Source organism: Sesamum indicum, linkage group LG6 (assembly GCF_000512975.1).
Source record: "Sesamum indicum cultivar Zhongzhi No. 13 linkage group LG6, S_indicum_v1.0, whole genome shotgun sequence".
Taxonomy (NCBI): Eukaryota; Viridiplantae; Streptophyta; class Magnoliopsida; order Lamiales; family Pedaliaceae; genus Sesamum; species Sesamum indicum.
In genome coordinates, this window is record NC_026150.1 from 4,487,364 (window position 1) to 4,500,675 (window position 13,312).

Genomic DNA, 13,312 nt, shown 5'->3' on the forward strand with positions numbered 1-13,312 from the left:
AAATAATATTTTAAAATAGAAAATGTAAAAAGCTGAAAAGTACCTTTGCTGTGATTCTAAGTAATATATCCTGATGTTGAGAAGGCAGCTTTGAAATGCTGGTTAGAAACATAGGAGCCATCAACTGTTTTTCCTGCAGTGTCATGCCCAGTGAAAATTTAGTGTCTCTAATTGAAAAGGTCAACTACTTATTACTAAACAACTAGAACCTACCTCCTGATGCACACGATCAATGGCCATCTCAACGTACACAATGCAGAAGTTTCTCACCATAGGAGCAGCACTAGATTCCACATACAATTTCCATAGCTCGGATAAAGGTAGAGTAATCTCTAGCTGGTGCTTCACTCTCTTGTTCACATGACTCAGGATTTCGATAACCTAACATATGTGGACAACATTACATCTGACATCTGCAGCGGACAGTTATTCCAGAAATATAAGCATGAGAACACAAATGCAGAACTTAGGAAACAGCTTCTGATCAACAATGCCAATCCTATCGATCCCAACTTCTATTTGTTCAGTGCAAACACGATGCCACTAATGATAAGAATACCCAATGAAAGTGCTTGCAGTTTGCTTCAGGATTGTAACTCGTCCCAGACAAAATAAAAAATTAATATATGTAAACACTAGAAAAGTACAAATTATCCACTTTTCTCTTGGCTTTCCTCTTAAAAAATTGAAGTTTTAATGCATGATAAATACAGAAAACAAAGATGCGAAATCCAAGCCAAGCAACAAGGGATAAATAGAACCATGTGCCTAAACACAACTTTTAATTTTTAATCATATGCACGCAAGCAGTTTTATAGTGGAACTTTCAGTCACAATCAACATCTGAAACTTCTTACAATACAAGAAAACGCCAATTCCATAATGATAAATAACAATGTTGATCCGGCTAGACTAATGAATGCAGCATAAGACACCAGATAACCTACGAAACATCTCTGTCTAACAAAGCTTTCATCCAAAAATTATAGCTCTCTGGAAATTATTAGGATCATTGAAACCGTACTCAAACCCAAATTTCAATTCCAAAAGACCCGTCAATCCAGACAGAATGAGGGGAGATGCCCAAAAGAACCCAACAACTTAGCTACTCCATCACTCAAATGGCTGCCAGCACAAAACTAGGAATCTTGAATCAAGATTTCGCATAAAAGAATTCAAGCTTAAACCAAATACTTCTGTCAACTACAATTCTGAGGCCCTGATATATTCCCAACTGTATTTCTTGATAGTCCCAAGAAAAAATTTGACACACGAAAGCCCCATCAAAATTAACTTAATAGCAAGTACAGCCTATATTTCTCCAAGAATTACTTTATTGCGGAGAGAGGTGGAGGCAGAGGAGAGGGCAGCAATAGAGATAGGAAGAATCTTGGCGAGCAAGTCTTGGAGTTTTGAGTCGTCGCACAGAGCCAACCGCGTCAGCATTCTGTCCAGGAGTTCCTCTTTCTCTTGGTCCGACTTCCCCGAGAGCGCGGCCGACCAGGAGCCAACGGCGCCGGCGGAGGAGGTGCTGGAGGACTCCGCCATGAGTTCTGTTTCCTTCGGGGTCTCCGGTGTTAAGAGAGTCTTTGTATTGTTTTTTCTTGAGAAAAAATGTACAAAGTTTCAACAATTTCGTGTCCAACTCCAAGATCAAGATTCGAGAGCTTTTTTAAGAGAAAAAAGAAAAAATTAAGTTTGAAGTGAGGTCGGAGACTCGGGTCGGATGCTCCAAAGTCGATCCGCTGGTTGGTGGATTTTATGTCTTTCTTTTAAGGGGTAATTACAATATATTTTTTTATCTAATAAATAGATTTTTTTATTCATTAATCTTTTTTTTTTTTTAAATTGATGACATTAGTAAAAGAAATTGAATGAAAATTCATATTTATTCTCAATTGACCATTACTAATTTATGGCAAGTAAAATAAATATTTTTTTTGATAAAACTATCCTTATATGTTTTCACACGATAATGAAAATGAGGAGGCAGAAAAATATTTGTTTTATACATCAATCAAAAATAAATGTAATTTTTCATTATTTTTTGTAATATCATTGAATTTGATTAATTTTAACTAATAGATAGATTTATTTGTTATATAAAAATAAACATGAGATTAATTTTATAAACTATATAAATATCTACAGGTAATTATATTAAATCTCAATTTTTCTCTCTACTAAGAGGCATTAATTTCTCTCTACTGAGAGGCAACAGTAGGGTCTTTCTTCAGTGTTGAGCATTTTTGTCGTCAGTTTCATGTGTGTGTCCCTTATGTATGAGGTACTAACTGTATCATGTGTTTTGTTCTTTTTACATGTGTATTTTCTTGGATTGGGGAGACTCAAATTAATTGTTCTCATTCAGAACGGTTTGCTTTACTCTTCGTGTGCTTGTGCTCTTAACTCTTTCAGTTTTCCTTTCTGTGTCTTTTTCTTTTGTTTTTCGAGTTATCTCTTTTGTTCTATGCGATTGTGTAGCAGGTTGCTCTTTGCGGTTTTAGTGGCAACTCGACTAGTGTGGATAGTCCACTTCTGACTGGAGGTAAGTGTGACGGATTGGTACCTTGTGTTGTGACAGTGCGGGATGGAATAGGTAGATCGATTGGGCAACGCGTTAGTACTGACGGAGGACGAGGGAGAATGGCTCACTTTACCGACAGATGTTTGGACGGGAAACACAGAGGTGGGGGGGTTTTCTCCTCTTTGGGCGACTATTGACTCCACGACCTTACTGGTTTGATGTTCTTAAGATAATGTTGACAGATATTTTAAGGCCGTTAAGAGGATTCACCATGCGAGTACTTGTGAATCAACAATTTCTATTAAGCTTTAATCATGTGGTTGATAAAAACAGCGCGCTAAACAATGGTCCTTAGATCTTTGACAAGAACCTGATTATACTCAACTACGTTAACCTGGATGAAAACCCATTGGAAGTTGATCTCAATTAGTGCCAGTTCCACGTGCATATCCATGGTTTGCCCCTTCAAATGATGACTAAAGCAGTAGAGGAGTTTATCAACAAGAGACTAGGGAGATTAATTAAATCAGATACTATCAAGCTTAATTTTTATGATGGAAGACAAAGTGTGAATGTGTAGCAATGGATGTCCGACTTCCTTTAAAGTGAGTATTAGTCCTACATTCGCTAGAGGGCTAAGAACTTTCTATTTCTCTCACGTATGAACGGCTTCCGACATTTTGTTACGGCTGTGGGGTGTCGGGGAACATATTAAGAGATTGTGGATGTAGATTGGAGGAATCAACGGGCAAAGAGGATGAACTATAGTATCGACCATGGCTACGGGAGTCTAGGTTGACACAATTGCGATTGCAGCAGGACATTGGATGGAGAGACTCGGTTGTAGAAAGATGAGGTAGGCAGGGGGGAAGCTCTATAGGGATTCCGGTGAGGAAGGGATGACAATCTTTGAAGCAGGAAGTAGTGTGGGGACGGATGGTAATGGAATCAAGACAACAGAACCAATGGTTAAGGTGGTGGCAAAAGACAAACGGCGATTAACAGCTACAAGCGAGGGATTGAGGGAGAACATAGGGGATCATGGTGAGCGAGCGGGGTGGGATAGGGCTGGGGGTAAGGAAGTTGAGGGGAATAGGGTAAGCTACTTGCAAGAGAGATATAATTGGGGCCTTTGTGGAGCAAGCTTCTACCTTTAGCAAAGCCCAATTAGAGACCCAAATGCTACCTAAAGCATTGAACCCAAATCCACCTATGAGTATGGTCAACTCAGAAGAAAAGCCAAACTCAATTTTGGTTGTTGAGGAGACTGGCCCATCTACTCCTTTGAAGTCTATCACTTCGGACAAGACCAACTTATCCACTCCTCTTGGGCAGCCCACCATCACTATATCTAGTGGCCCATCAGTCCCATTGTTGGTGTCCGACCTGATCCACCCAAATTCCACGATGTTATCCCCTCACCATTTCTGGAAATAATCTCGACAAACAGTGAGCAGAATCACAGAGATTTGGTTATGATTGTGGAGCTAGAAGCTAATTCTGGTGGCAAACATAAGCCACTATTGCAAGATCGCGACGCAGAACATGTGATTATTGTGTCCATTGGTGCTGAAGATCTCCCTCCAATCGAATTTAATTCGTGTACAATGTCTTCTTTAGATCTCTCTCATCGTCTTTTGTTCATATTGGAGATGCGGATGAATTATGCTTAATCCCTTTTCTGGTGATGTTTAAAGCGGGTAGTGGTCGGGGATTAAAGAGGGGGTCAGTGAGGGAGTAGTAGACGAAGATGATTAGTGGTGGGTAGTTGGAGGAAGAGGGGAGAAATCGGGTGGTTAAAAAAGCAGTGACAGCAGATGGAATGGAAATGAATCAAATGGCGGAGGTTGGAGTCTAGCCCCATCGGGAGCAATGATAATCTTAGTTTGGAACCTTCGGGGCCTGGGGGCGGCATCGACAGTTCATATACTCAGGGAATATGTCCGGAAAAAAAAACCCGCAATTGTATTTTTATCTGAAACAAAATGTGTCAGGGAAGGTTTGAACGGGTAGGGAAATGGTTAGATATGTTCGGAATTTGTGTGCAGAGGCTCTATCTTGTTTGATATAGGAAGTGGAGGGGGGGCGTCTTGTAGGAGTAAAAGTAACAGAGCAAGCCTGAAGTGTGTCTCACCTACTCTTTGCAAATGATACCTTGGTGTTTTGTCAAGTGACAAAGGGACATACGTTGGAGGTTAAACAGATCCTGGAGGTGTATGCTCAGGCATCAAGGCAATGCATGAATTGTCATAAATCGTGCATGGCGATTAGTGGGCGTGTGGTCGAGCAGATGCACCAACTAATGAACATCTTGGGGATACGGTGGGTGGCTTAGTTAAACCGGTACTTGGGATTAGCGGTTGTAGGATGATAGTCACGAGAGAGATGTTTCGATGCATTCATGAACGCATTGTAGAACGTATACTTGGATGGAGTTCCAAGTTACTAACACATGCTTGAAAGGGGGTTATGATTGCGTCGATTATTCAATCAATGCCGACTTACGTCATATCTTGTTTTAAACTACCTTCATTCTTTTTGCGCAACATTGAGTCCTCTACAACAGACTTCTAGTGACATTGTCAGGCAAGAGACGAGTACACTGGGTGGCATAGAGTAAACTATGTCGAGCGGAGTAGGTTGGAGGATTGGGGTTTTGGGGTATGCCAGAGTTTAACTTAAACCTCCTGGCAAAGCAGGGATGGTGCATATTGTGTCGTCCTAACTCTTTACTTAGTAGGGTGTTGCACACGAAGTACTTCCTGGCTTCAAATTTGTGGAATGATATTTGGGTACTAAACCATCTTTGATGTGGAGGAGCATTGTTGGTTCCCGAGCTTTACTAGTGGAAGGATGCAGGTGCAAACAAAATGAGGAAGGAGGCGGAGGTCGATGAGTGTGGCGTTTTAATAGGAGGGGCAGGTGCTCGGTGAAGAATGCTTATAGACAAGTAATGGCTATTAGGGAGCTAAATCTAGCTTCCTCATCGAGACTTAGTCAGGGTTGGTTGGTGAAAGAGGGATGTTGTGGGTTTCGCTTTGGCGTCCACGAGTTCCCCCCAAGGTACATGTGTTTATGTGGTGATTATGTGTTGACTCCTTACCAATGTTAGAGAACTTGGCTAGGAGGCATGCAAGCGTGGAGGTATGTTGCACGATGCGTGGGGGAAATGTGAAATCTATTAAACATATACTCCTCAAGTGCCCATTTGTAAGGCAGGTATGGGCGTTGAGCCAATTTACCATGTCATTATATAGAGAAGTGGCACAGGAGACAACAGAGTGGGTATTATTTGCGATGCAACAAATATTGGCGGCGGAACGAAGCCTATTTTTTTCATGTTATGCTGGGGTCTTTGGAAGCACCGCTATCAAAACCTGATGGAAAGTAAGACATCGAGTCCCATGCGGTTTTGGAGGGCAGTTGGTACGTTAAGGGAATGCTACCAAGCAGTTTGAAGTTGTCTGGGTTAGTGTGTAGTTTTGTCTTTGAGATATGTTTGTTCGAATTTTGATTTGTAGTTACCGGAATGGGGTTCTGGCTTATATTATTTACTAGTTGATTAGAATAGGTGGGTTGTGTGAGAGGTGCACTCTCCGTGTCATGTGGCAGCGTCAGCATTTTTGTTGATTGAACCATGAGAAATTTTTTTGTTTTGTCGCTTATTAATAGAATATTATCGCTTATTATTAAAAATATATATATATATATATTAAATTTCAAGAAATGTTGATGCAGTTATCGCTTCTTTTTAAGGACCATCAGTACATATCATTATCACATTTAACTTTTAAACTAGGGGTGTTGGGTTGAGTTTAAAATTTTCTAATATGGGTTCAATATAATTTTGTTTAAATAAATTGAAATATGTTATAAGTCTTATATGAGTTTTAATGAGTCCTAAACGGGTTCTTCATATTTAATTTTTTATTAGTTTACCAAAAGTAATTTTAATAATATAATTACAAATTTAATCGTATTATAACATAATACAAGTTGTATTTAAAATATTGTCATATTATTATTATTATCGGAAATTTTAAATTTCATAAATATTAAATATAAAAAAATTCATAAATTTTACTGTTTGTTAAACGAAAACAAACTTTGAAGATGTCACTGTAATTTTTCAAATTAAAGAGAACTTACGTCCAATTATACCAAATTTCGTAGGAGCGCTTAGCAATTGTCCCTCAATTTTTCAATCAACTTCAAATTAAATGTTAACCTTTGAAAATTGGCCCAATGAGGAAGTCCAAACAATTTGGCCCTCATGTCCATGTTGGAATATTTCTTTCAAGCCCAGACCCAATGTGTTAGAAATGTTTGACTAAGCTACATCTTTTGGCATAGTGGATAGTGAAACTCATCTCAATTATTTAATATTCTTTTTTAATTAAAATTATTTATATAAAAAATTAATATCTAACAAAGACCATTACAACAATCGTACTCTGATCAATAATATCAAATAAACTAAATCTAACTAACATCTATTATTACAGTAAAAATAACACTTATTATGCAGTAAAAATAGCATCTCACACATAATACAATACAAGAAACCATGACTATTAATAAGGTTATGGAGCCTTTAATATTCTTCATTGAGTATAATAATTGATCAATATCAATTTCATATTTTTATTATAAAATATTGACAATTAATACACCACTATTTAACCAACCAACACTATTATTAAAATAAACAAATACATACATATGAATTCGATTCAAACACATGATCTAATGGTCTCAATCGTAGTCAGTTACACGTTGGTATTATGTAATTAATTAATAATTTTATGTTATAATACATATTAAAAATAATAAAAAATAGATAAATATCCATATAGAAATTATTACGAAAAAAATTGACCATTCTATGCTATGCCAAAATATTATCCATGTCATTTTCTACCATGTCACATCAAAATTGTCATGCACATAGCATGTAAATCAACCATATATAGATAGGGTACAAACATGTGAATATAATTAAAATTGAGAAAAAGTAAAATAAAATGAATTAGATTATATAAAGCATGATATCTAATTATTAAGAATAACTCCAAGAAATAGGTAATGGGTCCACAAAACCTAATCTTGGACTTTGTAGCACGTTCCACATCCTTCTACTTCCATGTTCATCCCAAGAATAAAATTAGGAAAATAAATTTTTTAATTTAAATCGTATTCAATAAAATTAAAATAAATACAAAACTAATATATTATATATATTTATTTTTGTTCTTTCTCTTTGAAAAAAAAAAAAATATTTCATTAGATGAGTTGTTGGTCGTCTCAAAATTCGTTAAAAAATGTGTACCAACTACAACAAAGTTAAAATCGTTTGATAACCGTCGCACATCCCATGAATTTTTTTATGAATTTGGGATGATGAGTGAAGTCAGTTATCACCCGTTCTAGAAAAAACAAATCGGTTGATAAAAATTATGTTGGAACTTTTCGACAACTAATTATCGCTAAAATCGTCGTAATATTTAGACTATTTGTATTTTGCAATATATTTTTCGAAGAATTGTGAGATAGACCAGTCCCACCAAAACCGTGCCAAATTTGCAATTGACATGCCGTTAGCTCGCAGTTTCGATGAATTTCAAAACACACTTTTTGTCCCCGATGTTATCCATCACAAATCAATTGAAAAATCCATCACAATTTATGACAATTGTTGATCGACGGAAATATCCGTCTCTACAAACCAACTTTGTCGTGGCTCCATCCATTATGTAAAAATATAATTATTTACGATTTTTTACAATGCGAATCAATTATACGACATATATAAATTTCGATCATCTCATTTAACTATACAATAATCTCGTAAAAATAAGTGAATCTCAATATGCAAATGCCCTTTAATACAAACCTTATTGAAAAAAAATTATCAAACAAAATAGTAAAAATCACTAACTAATTAAAAAGAAAATAATCCAACCGCAGCCAACACTACATGTAATAGCACCCCAAACAGCTTGGAAAATGCGGATAGGGAAACAGCCTTGGAGGGCTCACTCTCCTCATCACTAGTGTCCTTAGGGTCATCAAAATTGGCAGGGACTAGGGTATCCGGCGCGGCCTCGTCGTCGCCGGATTGTGGGCTGACAGGTGCTGATGCATCGTCAGAAGGGCTCTTAAGGCTCGGAGGCAGCCCGTGGCCGTAGGTCACATTGATCTTGAAGTGCTGCCCGTTTTGGCATTGCTCCCCATCGTAGTCACTAGAGAAGAAATACGTCGTGCCGACTTTCATCAGAGGTACCGCTACGGAGATAGGGTGGGGGGTAGTAGACGAAGGATCGGCCGACGACCACTCGATGGTGTCGTTATCGAGGGAGTCGCTATAGTCGCAAAGCTTGTATGTGGTGAAATTGTATGTTTGGACGACTGAATGGTTGTTGTCTGTGTTGAAAACTGCTTTCACAAGAAGTGGACAAGATTAGGGCTGAAAAATATATGAAACTAGTCGATAATCGATTGAAATTTATCCTCGTCTTAATACAATTCGATCGATAAACTTAACAAACCAAACTTAACATTTTTGTTTAAAAATAAGATTTCAAGTCTAACTTGATTATTACAAAAAATAACAAAATATACTTAAAATATTAAATTACTCAAACTCGATTCATATTTGATCCAACTAAAGCTCAACTAGATCAACAATATCAAATTCAAACGCAATTTTTCAAACTCGATATTAATCCAAACAAACTTGGGCAATAATATATTCGGCTCAACTTAAATTATTTACAGTCCTAGCAAGATATCGAATGAAGATTTTATTTTTTTAATAATGCATGATAATTGTAGTAAAAGAATATTAAATGTTGCATGAATCGAAAAGCATATGCTATCATTTACAATCATCAATCATACGTTGCTATATAAACCTAACCATGTGATTTGCCTTGTATTAGGGTTATTTTATGATGGATTAGGTTCAATAATTCAACTCTATTATTTATCGTCAGATCACATATAATCGGATGGATGGTTTCTTCGAATTATTATCATATGATTGGACTTTTAAATTCAGTCGATGTGTCCAACGTTTGAATTAATCAACTTTAAAATTTTGATAATCTAATTAAAGATGACAATACGTTCGAGTCTATAAGCAATTTGTGCAAATTTAAACCCCTACCCGAATTTAATGATATTAACAGAAAAGCAGGATTAAGATCGTATTTACCCCAAATTGACGTATTACTGATATATTGCAGGTTAACTAAATATTTTTATATGATTAAATTACCCTTATATATCATCACACGCTAATTCATGTGATGAGGTATGTTCACCCTATAAGTATACTTTAGTTACAAAAAAAATTATCACCTGCAATAAGTCAATGAATGATAAATATAAATTTTCATTTAAGTTTTTTGTTAATATCAACAAATTTAGTTAATTTCGACTAACGAATAAGTCTATTTATTAAATAAAAGCAAACTTTAAAAAGTAATAAATATAATTCTTAAAATTATAAAAAAATTTATGTATAATTACACTAAATATCAGTTAAGTGGAGAATAATTATCCCAAATAATTATGTAAGTAAGATGGAATAATTCGTTGTTGTCCAGATATGCAGAAGAGGTGTTTTAATAATTTTTATATATATATATATAAATAAAAGGCAGTCTGACTAAAAATATCCAACCAATAGGAACAGCTGTCAGAAGTTGTACCTTTGAATTCCCATTGTGGGATTAGTTACACACACACCTGCCTCAACTGGATTCTTTCTTTTCCTACCTTTTTTTAATGTACTTATTGCCAACTGATAACCTCTCTGTCCTATATATGTCATCATTACACAAAATTTTAGTTTGTATTCAATTCAATCTGGATCAATTAGACATTAAGTATAATACATTTGTTGTATAATTGGTATATAATTAATAAAAATAATCAATTATATAACAACGTGATACACTTACGTTGTAATTGATTTGATCCGATCAAACCTGATTTTAAAAAAAAAAATCCATCATTACCTACTTATAATTCGTCGAACAACAATTCCATTAACTTACTAATTTGGCTCGTCATTGCTTGATTAATGATACGCATTTCATTACATCATTCGATAAATTAAAATTTAAAATTTGATTTAATATATCAATAATTCAAATCAATAAAATAAAGAAATAACAAACTACCACATAAGTAGACGTACACTCACGTTCTTGGACTCAAACTCGAACAAACTTTTGATCGCGATGTCTCGGCCTAAAATTTTTTGTGGATTGAAATTCTTTTTACACATAGTTTTTTTAAAAAGATAAAATAAATGATGTAATTGCTGTAGTACGTAAAATATTAATATTTTTGAAATAGTACATAAAATGTAATAAATATCATAAAATAAAAATCAAAAGTTCTTGATACTACTATAATTCATCGCATGAAAATTGTCGGTAGACCGTACTTCATCTGTCCCAAAACAATACCCCTTATTTTTTAAAAAAATATCTTTCTTTTTTTAGACAAAAAATAAAATAAAATAATAGCATCAAAATTATATTTATAATCGTGACTGAGAGTAACATTATAAACTGTTTTATACAATATCTGTCATTTATAAATTTTGATTATTATTATTAATATTACTATTATAAGAAAATAAAAAATAACTATACAACAAGCTTTCAATACTACTTTAATTTTGAGTGTAATTAATATTAATCAAAGACATAAATGATTAATAATAATAGATCAAAATGATGAAGACCATATTCTCAAGATTTTGGATGAAAATGATGAAAAAGAATATGATCGGACAAAAATTCTGACTGGGTTTATCCAACCTGAACTAATTATACTCGATACAATATTTATAATATGCTGGTATATATATAATTCAGAAAAAAAAATTTAATTACATGATAAATATATTATACTTAAGGGACGATATTGACCAAACAATTAAGGGTGAGAGAAGAGGGGAATTTAGTGGTAAGAGAAACAGAGAGCAGAGAGAGTGAGTGTGAGACTTACTGAGGAAGTCACCAAGGGTGAAGTTCTTGTTGGCAGCCCATTTCTGGTAGTCGACTTTGGGGTTTTCGACCCTGAGACTCGCCGACGGTGTAGTTCTTGTACCCTTCCACGCCACTACGCCCGCCGGAATACGACACTAATATTATTATTACAACACCACACAAATAACTACTCTTAATGTTTTCCATTTGATCGATGACTACTTTCTCAAACCACCTACTGCCAATCAAATCTTCAACAATACATATACATATATATATATATAGAGAGAGAGAGATCTAGAGTGAGAGAGAGATATGTTGAATAGATCGAGTAAGAAGGATTGGTTAATTATTCCTTGTGATACTTTGCTTCTTTTATATGTTTCTTTACAGTGAAAGAATATGTGTATATGGGGTGTCCGTGGGTTTGCAATCCCGGTTTATTATACTAGTTAAATGATTTATTATATCATTCAATACATTAATAATATAATTTAATAAATATATTTGAAAGAGATAAAAATAATAATAAATTATTATAAAAATAAATATATATTTATATTCTTAGGACTCGAATTTACAATTTTTACTTTACTAGTCGGCAAGATCGTATCAGCATGCATGGTCATTTATCTTTTGAAAAGTTACTACCGCTGGTAAAAAGATAAAGCAAGAAAAGAATCTTTGGACATTATCCAATTATGTAAGCATATAGTAATAACATTAAATGTACCGTATCTAACCACAAATATGTCTGAAATCCCGTACCTTAATAGAATCAAATTGGAGGTCGTTTAATGTCTAACAACGGACATTTTGATCCTAATAAGAGCAATGGAATTATAATGATTAATTTTGAATAAGGTGGTGTGAATATGTGTAGGCTGACAGTGACGGTGAATGTCAGAAATGTTTTATTTAACCCAAAAAATAATTAATAATATATATAATATTGTGATTTGTGAGGAATTCTATGGTCCCATTGAGCTGATATAAATAAAAGCTTATATAGTTGGAAAAAGGTAGAGAGAGAAAGAGAGCATAAAAGTTTGGGCGGGCGTCGGTGGCGCAATGCCATGTGAAGATGCCTGCATTGATTGCTCTCGCTACCTAAAGTAGTCGCGCTACTTCACAAACACGACATCTGTCCATACCACGTGCCTTCTTGAACTTCGTGTTCAACATCTGCAAAACTGAAAATGCGTTTAATAACTCGCTATTTTATGTGATTGCACATCGATTTTTGTAACTGTTCATTGGACCCCTAATTGTTAACCAAACTAGTCATTTGGGACGTATTTTATGGGTGTGCAAATTCTATAATATTGTTTAAGATAAAATATTTATTATTTAATAACATATGTAAAAAAAATAAATTAATATTAAATTTATAATGGTGATAAAAAAGATGCATGAAAATTAAAAATAAATAACTATTAAAAAGTTAGCAGTGCAGTGGGACGTTAGATGAATAAATAAGAAAAATAAATTAAATATTAAAAAACAGACACTAAAAAAAACATATTCCCTTAATATATAGTATAGATAATGAGTCCGTTAATCGACTCAGAACCAACCCTCGTATAATTATGTCATGAGTCTACTACCAGGAGTAGGAGTGTGTTAATGGAAATGGTCTTACCTTACCCGAATTCATAAATTAATTCTAAGACCCAGTACCGGACCCAATGAATATTATTAAACTTAGTCCCATTAAAAAAATATATATTGGGCCTAGATTGAATTTCTATCCATTCATACCCATAGGTCTAAGTAT

At 34.7% G+C, this 13,312-nt stretch overlaps 1 protein-coding gene and 1 pseudogene across 1 annotated transcript in view; both read right to left on the reverse strand.

The window, feature by feature from the left end:
- The window catches only part of LOC105163713 (proteasome-associated protein ECM29 homolog), a 24,198-nt gene extending 22,523 nt beyond the window's left edge, over positions 1–1,675 (reverse strand). The window contains exons 1-3 of the mRNA XM_011082155.2: positions 1,333–1,675; positions 214–381; positions 44–133 (exon numbers count right to left, since the gene is read on the reverse strand). Of these exons, the coding sequence (XP_011080457.1) occupies positions 44–133; positions 214–381; positions 1,333–1,548 (474 nt within the window). The 5' untranslated portion in view covers positions 1,549–1,675. The remainder of the gene's footprint in view (positions 1–43; positions 134–213; positions 382–1,332) is intronic.
- Positions 8,303–11,898, reverse strand: LOC105163714 (annotated as a pseudogene).